The sequence below is a fragment of the Plectrocnemia conspersa genome, unplaced genomic scaffold, assembly GCF_051122295.1.
Source record: "Plectrocnemia conspersa isolate PC_06_02 unplaced genomic scaffold, ASM5112229v1 ptg000004l, whole genome shotgun sequence".
NCBI lineage: Eukaryota > Metazoa > Arthropoda > Insecta > Trichoptera > Polycentropodidae > Plectrocnemia > Plectrocnemia conspersa.
In genome coordinates, this window is record NW_028277168.1 from 6,002,969 (window position 1) to 6,017,580 (window position 14,612).

Sequence of the window (14,612 nt, forward strand, 5' to 3'; positions counted from 1 at the left end):
GTATGTGGTTGATTAAAACATATTCAATAATTATGTGCTTTAAAAATTTGGCAATGACTTAAGGATATCAAGCTTTTTTCCATGATACTTAATTGTCATCAAGTATGCGTAATTAAATGCCATTTTCTCTCTATATAATAATAATACTTCCTTTAGCGATCGATGACAACGACATCAATACAAATGACGCATGCTTGAAAGTATCGTATAAATGGTAGCTATTTACCAGAACCACGCTATCTAATTTAGAAGTATATTTAGTATTAGTATTTTTATCTTCTAACTCAACTAACTCGAACAAACTTTTCTTTTACCAACGACAGATTGCGCTTTATATTTTGCCCCGTCCTGTTTCAACTATATCTAACATACGAGTTGTTTATGGTACGCTAGCTGCATGTTCCAATATGACGATAGATAGGGACAGACAGACGACCTGTCCCTACCTACAAGTACGACTATTTTATACATCATGAATACAGCGTCCATGACCTTGCGAACAATCTTAGTTATTTTTTACTTTAAATTCAAGAACAACCATCTTATAACTCCCCATTCGATCGAATCACCTGAAAGTTCCTCCACTCGCTAACCGTCCTAGAAAATTTCCTCTGCACAAAATACATAATTCCTTCCACGCCACCGCGCCGCTCGAAAAACTTTCCTTCCAACAGCGACGGGTTGAGCTTTCTTATTTGACCCGTCGCTGCTTCAACTACATCCACCCCACGAGTCCACCCCAGCCGGCTGTGGATATTGATTTTCCGCCACGCCCGTTCCCCGCGCTGCTACGTACGTGGGGTGGGCGCAGGGTTTGTAGTAACGTAGCCGAGTGGGGTGAAGAGGTGGCGGCCGGGAGGCTCAGTGTGAAATCGCGTGTCTCCCGCCCGGCAGTTTTCTTGGTAACCGACTACACGTGTGATTATCCCTCACGTGCGCGGCCGGTCGGTGTTGCCATTAACCGGCTACAAAGAACGGATGTGCGAGGAGGATGCTATGTGTGTTCGCAGGCCGCGCGTGGCGGATCATCAATGTAAATATTTAGTCGATGGCTGATTAATCCCGCGTTGGTGTGTAATGACGTGAGGAGAAGAAGCTTATGGATTCTATATGAGGATCCCGCCGCCGCATAATGCACTTTTCTGATCAATTATTTAAATGGAGATAGCGCAGAGCGCAGGTGGGGTGTAAAAGTGCACGTTGAGGTATGCATAATTGATGTGCACAGCCTAAAAATTCTCCTCTCAAGAAATTATATTATTTATCAAAATACATAGCTTTATAAGATCTTAGCATAATAATACCATAAAATTTTAGGTAAAGCCTCAACGTAGATCAGTAGTATTCAACCTCTGGAACCCTTCAATCTTTAAGAATCGCTTATTTGTTTCAATTACTAAATTTTAAGCACAGATACCCAAACTGACTTTGTGGGACACATTTTCATGGCAAAGTATATTTTTTTTATTTTACTTATATTTAAATGTTTGGTTTATTACAATGTTATGGTTATTATAATTTAATATAATTTTCGAGCAAACGAAAAAAGTGATCAACCCGTCTCGAAAATGAGACCACACACCAGTATATTTACAGCAGTGGAAAGAAGACCAAATAATTACATTGATAATTAGAAATATTGCACATCCGTCCCGAGACGTTAATCACCCATAAGTACCACCGAAAAAACTACTCTATGTTTGGAAAGAACGCGCGCTAGAACTGTGCACGTTGCTTTTGTTATTCACCTCTTTAGTTACCGATCGCTTGAGTGGCTATTTGAACTGTTTCTTCTTACGAAGTCCAAGATGCGATATAATTGGCTTGAAAACATCTTCATCTGCGATATGCCAGAATTGTATCGAACCACAAATATAAATACGTGACTTGGAGACGCCAAGAGAGAAATCAGCGGATCGTCCAGGAAACACGTTTCGGCAAATCTCAGCTGCTCCATCGTAATCACAGCCGACAATAATACAACTTGACAAGCCAACGAAAAAAATTCCAAGATCTATCATTTAAAATCCACATGTGTCATCTACATATATATGTTGTAATTTATATATACATAAAATGTATGGGTGTGTGCATATATATGTATGTATGTTATGTCATAACTATGGAACGTCTAGAGCAATTTCAACCAAACTTGGTACACATATGATTTATTATCCGTAAAAAATACATGTAAAAATCGATATTGGTGTCGAGTCTATAGTTTTATGTGTCTCTGAGATGAATAGTGACACACTAAAAGCCGTATACTGTAGGGATTAAACATCTCTAAGCCCCTAGGGGAAGAAGATAACATGTAAAAACCGATATTGGTGATGAGCCCATAGTTTTCGGGGTCACTGAGATGAATAGTGACACTCCGGAAACCGTTTAAATCTACTTTAATCCTCCATCAGCATGGAGGGTGAGAAGTGGAGATAAATAAAACGACTGATATTGGTGTCGAGTCCATAGTTTTCGGGGTCACTGAAATGTTTAAGTTAATCTCTCGTAGGCATGATGTGTGAAAAAGTAATAAAAATAAACTGTCAAAAATGACCGAGATTAGTATCAAATCAATAGTTGATAGTCCAGATGACATTTAAGCCAAACTTTTTTAATTCCTTTTCTTGTCTAATAAAAGATTGGGACGGGGTGATCAGATGGTTTGTTTATAAACTAAACTGTTACTAGCTTTTCCAAAAGTCTATTTGGCTGCAATGTCATACCCTTTCGATATCAAAACCAAAAACTATATAATTATAGCACAAAATGCTAAAAAAATTAAAACATAATCATGCTAATTATGTGTTTTAATTTTTTTTAGCTTTTCACATATAATGATTTTACAAATATTTATTTTTAAAATGCTTCTAAATTAAATATATTACAATACTTTGAATAATGTTAAGTAAAAACTGTTCATAAGATCGAAATATTAAGAAAAATTTAATTCAATGATTAAATTATTATGGTTATTTTACATTGAAGAGCATGTGTTTTGTCTTTTCATTTTTAAGCTAATTAAAACGCAAAACATTAATATAATGATTGAATAAAAATAAATCAATAATAAAAAAACGAAAAAAATGCCTTATATTTTTTGGCTAAAATGTTATTCGTCGGTTTAGTAAACTAAAATTATTTGTCAAATTAACATAGATTAAGATTTTCCTAACTATTTACTAATCTTCCCCATCAAGAATTTCACAACTTTGCAAAATTTTTTAGTGTTATTTTTATATCGCATACATTTAATATAAATAAGCATTATAATAATTATTTTACTAAAATCATTAAAAAACTGATTTTTTAAATCAACATGTCTCAAAATTACATATAATATAAAATCATAACATGTATTTAATATATAGGCATATCGACTACTTTGAGAGCCCCTAGGTTAAAAGAAACGCTTGATTCAAACGCTACATATAATATATCTGATTTTACATTTAATATAAGTTTATAGTAGTATCGCCTAAAATGTAACACCATCACCCTCTAGAAATAAACCACATGACGATTAAACAAACCCACCAAGTTAATAAAACACGTGGAACATCAAACTTAAATCATTCATAAAGCAATATTAATATGTAAGCATACAGTAATATATTTGCCCCAAAGGGTTGTACACACAAAATTATTAAGTAATTATTTATTTTATCTAAAAAATCTCGTATTTTACATGTGGTACATTTTGATTTTAAGCATTCTCAATCTGTTCAATAAATGTGTATAGATATTTAATAATATGATTAAGCCTTAATATAAATCCACTAAATTTTTAATAAAATATTATTACTATATATTTTTACCTGTTAAATATAATCAAACAAGTATTTTTATTGCTATATGTATATGTGTTGTTAACCTCTTGACTAATAGGATAAAATATGTCGGAAAATAAATTATGTTATAATTATTTAACAACAGAAAAGGATTAAATTTACAGTCGGTATATGCTTTGCTTACTATGACATCATAAGTGCAATGTTGGGAGAACGGATTTATTTCATTAAAAGCTTTTAGTTCAATATTGAAATTGGAGATTATGAGTCTATTTGCTTCTGTCAATGAGCAGAGGTTTGCAAACACTTTTTAATTAAAAATAGTAAAGGAAGATGTCTTTGCATTACATTCTCAAGAAATTCAAACTTCATTTTTTATATACTACATCAATTTAATAACCTTTGCAATGTTATACCAGATTTTCGACGCGTTATACGACATGGTGAATTAATCGCATTAAATAAGGGTTCGATAAACATCTCCAACTAAATTACGGTCCCATTGAAGGCAGCGATTTTGATGAATCCGCGCGAAATTTCTCTCAAGTAATCAAGAATAAAGGCAAATCCGGTAAGCATAATTGAGCTTTTATTAATCCTTACAATTTATTAGACAGCTTTCATCGCGAGAAAACGCTAATTGAATTCCCTGCTAATTTTAAAGCGAGACCAAAAATAAACGTGAATTTTTAATAATAATTAAAATATGACTCACCTCCGTTTCCTGCGTTCGTGATGGTCACCCAAAAGTCGATGGTCTTCTCCGGTCCAAGCTCTTCGAAGTCCCACTTCTTTTTAACTTTCACAACACCACTCGAATCAACCGTGACCCACACATTTTCATCGCGAATCTTGAACGTTTCCTTGTCGGTTTCCTTCTCCAGCTGGAAAACGCTGCGACCTTCGGTTTCGCCGTCGGCCTCTGTGAATTCGATCCTCTTGGTGGGCCTGACAGCTCTGGTCACCCTGCGCTTGTCCCTGTGTAAAACTTGAGGTATTTCGTTATCCATATCTATCCTGGTCTCGCTATCCAAAGTAGGCGGTAAGAACTCGATGAAAACCTTAGTCGGAACTTTCGATTTTAACGATGGAGTAGCTAAATCGTGAGCTTCTACTTTTATCTCGACTTCTGGCAGTTCCGGTTCGCCGGTCAACATGATCTCGCCCGTTTGCGGAACGATGACCACAAGATTGCTGGGAGACGATAAGCTATAAGCCACCCTGTCTCCGTCCTCGTCTTTGGCTTCGACCTTTCCGATAGACGTGAACCTCTTCCAGCTGATTGTCTCGTTGCCGTTATTGTCTAAAACTTTAGTGCCGTTCACCGCGAACCGATACACCTTTTTCACGAACACGGGCGAATTTTCGTTTTCGTTCACGACGTAAACGGCCACTTTCGCTAACGCTTTGTTCACGCCTCTAAAGTCGCTGGCTTGGATTTTCAAATCGTACAAAGCCTTCTTCTCTTTATCCAATGGCTTAGCAGTCACCAACCAGGCTCCCCTGTTCTCGTGATCGACGGTCAAATTGGGATGAATCTTCAGCGTGACGCTGTCCTGGAACGCGAAAGCAGCGTCTTGATTACCCGATATTATCCTGTACGTGATTGGATAAGTGCTATGTATCGACGTGGCTAGGATCAAGGGTATGTTTTCCACTTTGGTGCCGGCTGGTGCGTTTTCCATGACCTCACCCTGCGCCTGCAACACGTCGGCTTTGAACTGTAGAATTTCTCTGCGGTCCAGCACGTATATGGGTATGAGATGGGTGGCTGTGCTATTCGGCGTCTGTTCCATGACGAAAAGATTAACGGGTTGGTTTATGAGCGGCGTCAAGTCAGACGTGGTCATAACTAAACCGTCGCCAAGAACTGTAAAAAACTTTGAATACTCCGGGTCCATAATTTTATACTGTATAAAGTTTGACGATAGATTCGTTGAGAACTTTTTCACACTGAAACCCGGATGAACGTCGTGAGGTAGAACGTTTTGACAGGCGGCTTCAGCCAGCAGGAGCATCATGAGCCCCAGCGGCTTAGCGCACTGTCTTCTCCAAAACCTGGTCCGCTCCATCCTTGCTGCCTGAGCCAATCTATTCTAGGGCTATGTGCTGTTTATCTCCAGCCTCATCTTCCCATGCGTTAATCCGTCTGAAAATAAACACAATCTTATTTTAATAACAGTCATAAATGACGACATTAGTCAATTTAATTAAATTAAAACATATTTAGTACATACTAACGATATGAAACAGAATCATATCAGTAAAAAGAAAACAATGCAATAAACGACCCTTGAATATACTGATGCATATACAAAAATAAACATTCGCACGAAACTTAAAGGTCATACTTGCCCCTTCTGAATTCTAAATGTTTAATAAAACCAGTGAAACCCCCCTCCTGACATTTCTTTCATAATTAATAGAATTTTTACCCCTCGGAAATTGTGGAATTCCATAAAAAGCAATCTTAATGCTCATTGTACGTTTTACGAAACGACGAATTGAATTATTCACGCCTGACGCACACTCTTTTCCTTTTTTTTGTGTATATATCGAGGGAGTGATCGTATCGTCGCCTTTTGAAGGGAAATAAAACAAACTGACGTTTTGGGTGTCGAACGATCAAATTTCCAAAATCGATCAGCGCTAAAGTATCATACAAACGACGCGGACGAGGATAGATTTTAATCCCGCCTGTTGACTAAAAAAATGCCACGTAAATAAAAAAAGGCCAACCATAAATAGGTTTCAATGGAATAGTTCTCCCGGCCCACGTGACATTCTCCTCTTTTGTTGGAGAAAAATACGAGCAAATCGCAATATATCGTCGACCCACGTCGGAGTGGTATCTTAAACCCTTCGCTGCCGAACAAACTTGAAAAAAATAGTTATTATGAAAGTGGAGAATGGATGTTTTTTTGGTACTCAATCAAACTGAAGGCTAATAATTCGAATTGAAATCAAATGCAGAGAGAACAAAGAATAATGTGGAGTGAGAAGATAAATAAAAAAGTGGCGTGGTGTAGAACTAAAGCACATTTCTACGGAATGGCGCAAGGGCGGGGCGTATCTCTATACAAGTGCATTGCTTCTATTATTTATTGCACGCAATGCAGTAATTTCGTGGGTTAGCCCATAGGCACGGTTGGAATTGTAAAGAATCGACAATGGTCATGGCTTTAGTACTTATAACTAATAAGCTAACTGGTCAATGCAGACATTTTAAATATATTATTAGTATAAAACACTTTATATAATAAAAGAATACTCAGCCATTGCTTCAATGCACTATTATAAAAAATCTAATAAATGAATTTAATTACATATTCAAATCAAACAATTGAAAGTTATATCACACTCTTCGTAATATTTTTGAAAACAATAAAACAGTTTAAAAATATATTATTTTATAAGATAAGATTTAATTGAGAGTGGATTAATAAGTTTAACCCTTTATGTCCAAGCTATTTTTAATGATATTTATAAACATAATTTAATGATCATTAAATATAATAACAAGAAAAAACTATTTATTCTGTATTATATCGTTTAAGGTGTATATTATATGAAAAAAAAATATTTTAGCAGAATTAACTTTAGAAGTTAAATTAAATATATATAATATAATATAAACGGTATTATATTAATTTTAAAACATATTTTTTTGAACTGTATTTATTTATTACAAGTTTTTAATTAGAATATTACCTATTGAAATTTATTTTTAATTAAAAAAAATCAATAAAATGGGGCAATATGATACTACTGTAAATTATTTTTAATTATATTTATAATAATTGTTATATTCAATTATAAAGAAATATTTATATAATAAATTAAATATTTAAAATATGTTTTATTTATTTAGTTTTCTTATTTATAATATTATTAATTTTAAGATATAATTTGAGAAAAAAATATCAGGCGTTATGTACATAGGAGCTGCCAGCGGAACATTGCCTTCAAAAGCGCCCTCTTTCTATGTAGAACTTTCACAATAAACATTATTATTAAAATGGACAGATTGTAATTTTTTGACGCGGCTCCGTTTGTATTAAAATTTGTTTGCAAATCATTGTTGACTTTATTGCTTTTTGCACATTTAATCTATATTTTCAAACTCAAACCTAACAAATTAAGCAAATCCAACTTGTCCTAATCATTTTTATCTTTCATTAGGTAAATTTGTTAAGGTTTAGTTTGTGTTTGAACAGCAAATGAACGATTCGCAACTGTCAAATTGAGCATATAATTTCACTAACGCCTATCAGTTAAAATATATTTTTGCTAGTTTAATATATACATACATATGTACCTTTCGGTTAAAATACATTAAAATATTATTTTACTGAAACAGTTAGTGAATTTATATTTATAACAGTAAAACATACATACATATTTTAATGTTAATTATAACAATTAATAAGTGCTTAACTACATCTTATCAAAACTGTTGAACATGTATTATCTTTGCAAAGATTTTTGATTCTTGTTTTGATTAAAAAATAAAATATAGTGTATTCCGACAGTGGTACTTGATCTAGACATTGCGTGTCAAATAGAGGCTGTAGAAGATCACATACGAAGTGATCTTACGAGTATATTAGAGTTGTGTTATGTTGTGTCATATATTGAAGGGTTTCGTGACCAAATTTAAATGGCAGTGGTCTAATATCTTGTTGATATCTTTTAAACACAAAAATGTCCTGTTTGTTGATATATTATAGTTGCGATACAATGGGCACTGATAAATACGTGTAGAGTCAATAAGCCAAAATAGCAAGATTAGACATACAGATGGCCTATTGGAATGATTTTTTTAAACATAAGATGTTATTCTATATGTTGCTGTAAATTTCTCTAAAATATGTTTCTAACCATGTATAACCTACAACATAATTAATTAATAGAATACATCCACGCTTCGTTAATTTGTCCAATTATTTGCTCGCCGTTTTAACGCTTCGCTAGCGCACTGAAAATTTATTTACCAAATGAGGAAGTGTTATATTTTCCCTTAGGCCCTTATTTACCGCCGACAGATGGTCGAAATTGGTATATTTTATACGACCAAAAAATATCAGTGTGTGTACACATAACAAGGCCCAACTGGGCGATATTTACGCGCGCATTCCGTGAGGAGTGTCGAGAGATTGAGAGACGAGATACAGCCTCCTCCTCCTCGGGACCATTAGCGGCTCGTAGATCGCCCGTTGATATGAGCGGTGTAATTTCGGTCGTTTATCTCGAGAGTCGATCTCCCTGCTCGGTGCGGTTTAGGGACCCGATGTGACAAAACAGGAACACTTCAGATAACATCCGAGAAATCAATTTCTATGTTCCCGACGTAATTGTACCATTCTTGGGGACGGGGAAAAAATCTCAACCGAGATTTTGAACTTGAGCGTCGGACGGTTAACCGCATCCGGGGCTTAACTGGCTCTGATTCTGTTTTTGCATAACTATACAAGAAAGTGCTTTATGTAACTAATAATCATTGAAATATCTGCATTTTTACGCGATATAAAACACATTTTGTACATCTTCCTAAAATGCTGCGAACAGTGAAAATATACCGGACTATTTTTGCCTTAATTTTACAACCTCAAAGTATTTGTAAAAATGTGCATTCGCATAAAAATATTTATTAGTGTTGAACTTTTATTAAAATGTTTGTGTTAAATTTTTGTAATCTTCTTTAAAAGTTTTCATATTTATTCTGTTTCTTATAGACATTATACTGAATACTTAAGGAATAGCATTACATAATAAATTCAATTAATAAAAATCAGCGAAAACCCAGAAAATAAACCTTAATATAAGATAAGAAAACACTAATTAAAACAAAAGTGATGATGAAAAAAATCTTCACAAATTTAAAATAAATTATTTTTTACATAATTACATAATTTCATAGCAAAATAGCATAAGTTTGCATTTATTTATATTAATTAACATCGCTTCACTATTCAACGTTCATAACATTATACGTGTTTATGAAGCAGAAGCAAAACGCGTACGTAATACGTACGTCGTGTGACTGGAGGACAGTCCTAACTAGAGGTTATTCCACGTGGTTAACCAACCGAGTTATTCGTATAAAAGAGATCGTAAACCTTTTCTTGTTGCCCGGCTTATAAATACTGCTTATTTTACAAGTATTTCGTCGGCTCTACTGGCACACAGCCCACCCTTGGTGACCTCTGATCGTTTAAGAATAGCGGTGCTGCTGGGAAGCACATTATGACAACAGCTGACGTGAAAAAACGACGAAATGGTCACTGCACTGAATTGACTCAATTAAACTATTTGACTTCCGTTAACTGTGACCGGTCACTGCGTTTCAATGTGACATACCGCAATCCGATTGTTAGGCACTGTCGTTTTTTATACGACTTCCCATTTAATATATAATATAGGATATGCATCAAGAGACTATTTTATGTGAACTGAATGTAAAAAGAACGCGAATAACATTTAGGAATTTAACCACAACAATCATATATCAATAATGGCATTATCCCTTACAGACCTTTCAGTCATTCAAGCTAACGATAAACTTGCCTATTGAACTTCGCAAATAATGATAGTTATTTTATTAAAATACTGTCACATAATATAATGATAAAATTATCTAGTTTCGACACTTAATTATAGCAGGTTATCATTTTTACAGTTCATACGCCTTATCATATGTACTATAATATTAAAAAATATTTTTAAATAAACTGTAGCAAGGTAGTAGTAGTAATAAAAACATCATAATTTCGATAACAAATATTATTAAAGTAAAAGCAAATCTTACCAATTTCTCTATATAATGGTGATAAATATTGCGCTCTAATTAAAAAGTGTTAAATGTATTTGAAACGAGCGGTAAATTTACAGCAACTGAGGGATGGCTCATCTATGGTTAAACCTACGTCCATTTATAACGAGCCTATTTTTTATAACTAAAAAACATAATCAAATACGTAAGTTTGTATATATTTTAACATGTTTTATACTATATATTTTACATATATGATTCTAAGGCAATTAATAACATTTATCATTTACTGTTTTGATTACATATAAGGTCATTAACGACTTTCTAAAAAGTACAGTCTACAATTTATTTTCTCGAGAAATCGTAAATACTAAGCACAGGTAATTGATTTAACTTTATCCATCATCTATCTAATTAATCTAATTAAACTGTGACTTAGCAAGACTAGAAAATATTTATTTATAAATAATTTATAATGTATATGTATATTTTTAAGAAAATAATTTAGTATATTTTTTTAAATATACATATAATGCGTAATTGTGTAGCAATTGCTTCGTTCAAAAGTAGTCCCTAAATATCCGATTCCATTTATGTATATACGTATTTAAGACTCAAAGTGATCACTTTGTAAGGTTAAAAAGTTAGTACTGACTATAATGTAATAAAAAAATATATTTGCTATATAATTTGATCGTAATCCAGAATTTCGCTTAGTCATATTTACTATTCAAAAATGTTGGGTTACTTAAATTGCATTCCAAGAATAACTAAAATAACTCAATAAATCATAGCAATGGCTTTAAGTGTAATTTATACAACCACTTTTGGGTGAACGTTTTTTAGCAGTTCCTAGACTATATTTAATGGATGTTTATATACACAAACATTACAGTGTTTCAGCTTAATTTGCTTTGAATTAACTAATAATAGTACATTTATTTATTATTCATAAAAAACATTTTTCTTAATAATTAGTAACATATTTTTGTAAGATTTATTTCTTTCGCGATGTATTAAGTGGAAGTAATAGACATATACATACGTATGGGTGATTATTGTACGGATAAAAATTGTGCACAGCGAAAATTTCTGATCATAGATGATCAAAATACACATATATTTAAGAATATATATAAAAAAATAATGTCTGTATATATATATATATAACAGATGTTAATTTAAAAATATCACGTTTTAAAAATATTTTACAGTTATATTAGTAATTTACATTGGTAAGATACACTTACACTTCTTATAGTTATACAATGTTTTATTAAAAATAGAGAAAAATATAAAGCAGTTGGAATTAAAAGTAAAATATATTCACAATCAAACAAACACCTATGTACAGAATTTTTGCTGTATGGAATTTTCGTGTGCGTAATAATCCGGTCACTCATATGTATATACATATATGATATTTCGGTAGTAATGTATCTGCCATGATCACGAATTTGAAGAAAAACATTATGTTTGTATTACATATATTTCAGTTTCATTGAGTCTAATTAATTTTTTACTTTGTAGTGTTATTGAGTACTTACGAGGCTTTAAAATTACATGTCTTATTATATCTAGATATATAATTTAATCTATATATTCTATTTACTTTTACAGCAAAGTTAAGCTGCAGTAGTTATAATTATTTATATTATATTTAGCTATATATTATATTTACACGACAGCTTCGTATCTATGTGAGGCCTATGTATGTATGTAATCTTACGACTATTTTTAAATTAATGGGGATTTTTATAGAAAAATAGAATGGCTATCGTAGGTGAAGCGTTTATATTAGAGGAAATATCGAGTAGTACTGAAAAAGTCATTGTATTATAGTTATTGATAAGGTTGTACTAAGACATTCTACCGTATTTAAAATGCTATTCAGCGGAACAAGTAAGAATACATAAGTGATAAGAAGTCGAAGCGAGTTTTCCAATAAGGGGGTGGTTTTTCGCGTGGTAACACTGCGTTGGCCGCGCCGCTGAAACCTGTCACGCTGCGAGCCAAAAGCGACGCGCCTTTTCGCCGCCCGTGGGGAAGGAGAAGCATTTTTCAGAAAGGCGACAAAATGGCGGAGATTTCACATTTGAAGTCGGACTGTTCGTTTTATTTATATTTTGGACGTCGCGTCGGTTGTATTAATAGTTGCGCGGTTGGCGCGCCGCGACCGATCAATACGGGCGGCGCGCGACTCCACCCCCGCGCCCTCTCCCCTTCGTGTCCCGGGAACGAAGCGTGCACCGGCACCGGGAGTACACGGGAACACGTGCGGGACACTAATGATAGCATTTTTAAAATCATCATAGCGATAGATCATAGCTAAAACGAGCAAATAAACGAGCGATGAAATTATTTTTTCAAAAATGTAAATATCACACATTATCAACACTAGTAACACTGCGTCGATCTTTCGACGGATCGATCGAAACGCGCGCGAAATTCGAATTCACGCGCCGCCACCTTTATCACTGCTGCATATAAACAAACACTCCCGTAAATAAACACTGATTATCTTCGGGTTTAACTTGACGGGCGGGTCCTCGAGGGGTTCGCGGAGGGTTTTTCACTCATGTCGCGGATACTTACGTGTCGAATTCGGTCTGATTTCGAGCGATCGGAGTTGACAGCGGGACGCGCGCGCGCAACACACAGACTACTCGCGCGACGGCCGAGCGAGCACTGATCGGCGAGCCGGTTATCGAGCGGCGACCGCTGCCGCACGTGCACACGAGCCGCGACGGAGACGCACGAAAGCTCGCGAACGACCCCCACCCCGACGAGAGCTTTCCATCCCGCAGGACCCAGCTCTCCGAAGAGTACAGGAAGCTCGCAAAGTGGTTTGATATTTTTTAATAATAATTTTTATTACCGATGTCTAATTACGATAATTTTATATGCAACTAATTACATATCTACTGGTGAAAATGTATTTGGACTTCATTAGTGAAAATATAACTACTGAAAAATACACATTCACTGTAACATTTATTCATCGGATGTAAATAAATAATAGTATGTATGTAAATGTATACATTACTAAATATGGAAAAGTTGAAATCATATAATTTTATTAGCACCTGCCAGATAAATTATATTTTCGCTAGTAAAAGTATATATGTATCTTTCGTTGAAAATGTATTCCGATATGATTTCACTGAAATGACATATTTAAAAAAATGTATTCGGGATTGGTTCGAGACTGTTTTTTTAGATTATCTTTAAGGGATAACCCGAGAATTTCTGGTTTGGAATCAGCTTTTTTAATACTTCATTATTCAAAACCTCTTCATTATTTCTGTTCTAATAAAAAGTTATCAAAATTACAAGTTATTATTATTATTGCAACAGTTGACAAATAACGTAAAAATTGTGCAATTGTATAGATTTAGACAGTATTTAAGTCGTCTCTGAAGATCGGGCTGAATTCGTGGATTTAGAACTTTGTAGTTGCTTTCTCGGTCCTCTTATATCGATATAGTTGGTACTTTACTCGTCGTAACTCTCGTGTAAGTCTCGTGTATCCTAAGTCGTAATCAAAATAATGAGAAAGCCAAGTTCTGACTTTCAGAAAGAAGATCTTGGTGAAAATTTTGGCAATTATTTACTCTTTATTTTTAGGGTAGGTGTTTGGCAAAAAAAGTGTTTTTTAAGAGTCTGTTTTTCAAACTGCTGAAAATTTGGCAACGCTCTTAATGAGACTCTTGTAATTTAAATACCTGATAAACCACTTTTCATCGACTTTGTCGGTACTATTAATCCTCTTTGCATTGACGCTAACTGTCTTTTCTATAAATCCATTTGAATATAGCCTTTGTCCGTCCATCTCCGTCGTTGGTGTTGGTGCAACGTATTAACTAGCTTATTTAGCGCCACAAGAAAAACTAAGTTGCTCTCCATCCCTCCTCTCCCCCTACAATATAATATGAATCCATTACATGTACAGCACTAGTTGATACTTCACCAAATAATACTTCACCATCTTATTATATTTTGCTATAGTAATTTAAATTAACTACATTTTGGTTGTTTGTCGTATTATA

At 34.0% G+C, this 14,612-nt stretch overlaps 1 protein-coding gene across 7 annotated transcripts in view; it reads right to left on the reverse strand.

Annotated features, from left to right (window-relative positions):
• CadN (neural cadherin) overlaps positions 1-13,347 on the reverse strand; it is a 487,595-nt gene extending 474,248 nt beyond the window's left edge. For all 7 annotated transcript variants that reach the window (XM_088184574.1, XM_088184576.1, XM_088184572.1 and 4 more), the window contains exons 1-2: positions 13,159-13,347; positions 4,507-5,940 (exon numbers count right to left, since the gene is read on the reverse strand). In XM_088184574.1, coding sequence (XP_088040700.1) covers positions 4,507-5,863 — 1,357 coding nt within the window. In that variant the 5' untranslated portion in view covers positions 5,864-5,940; positions 13,159-13,347. The remainder of the gene's footprint in view (positions 1-4,506; positions 5,941-13,158) is intronic.
• Between the last annotated feature and the right edge of the window lie 1,265 nt (positions 13,348-14,612).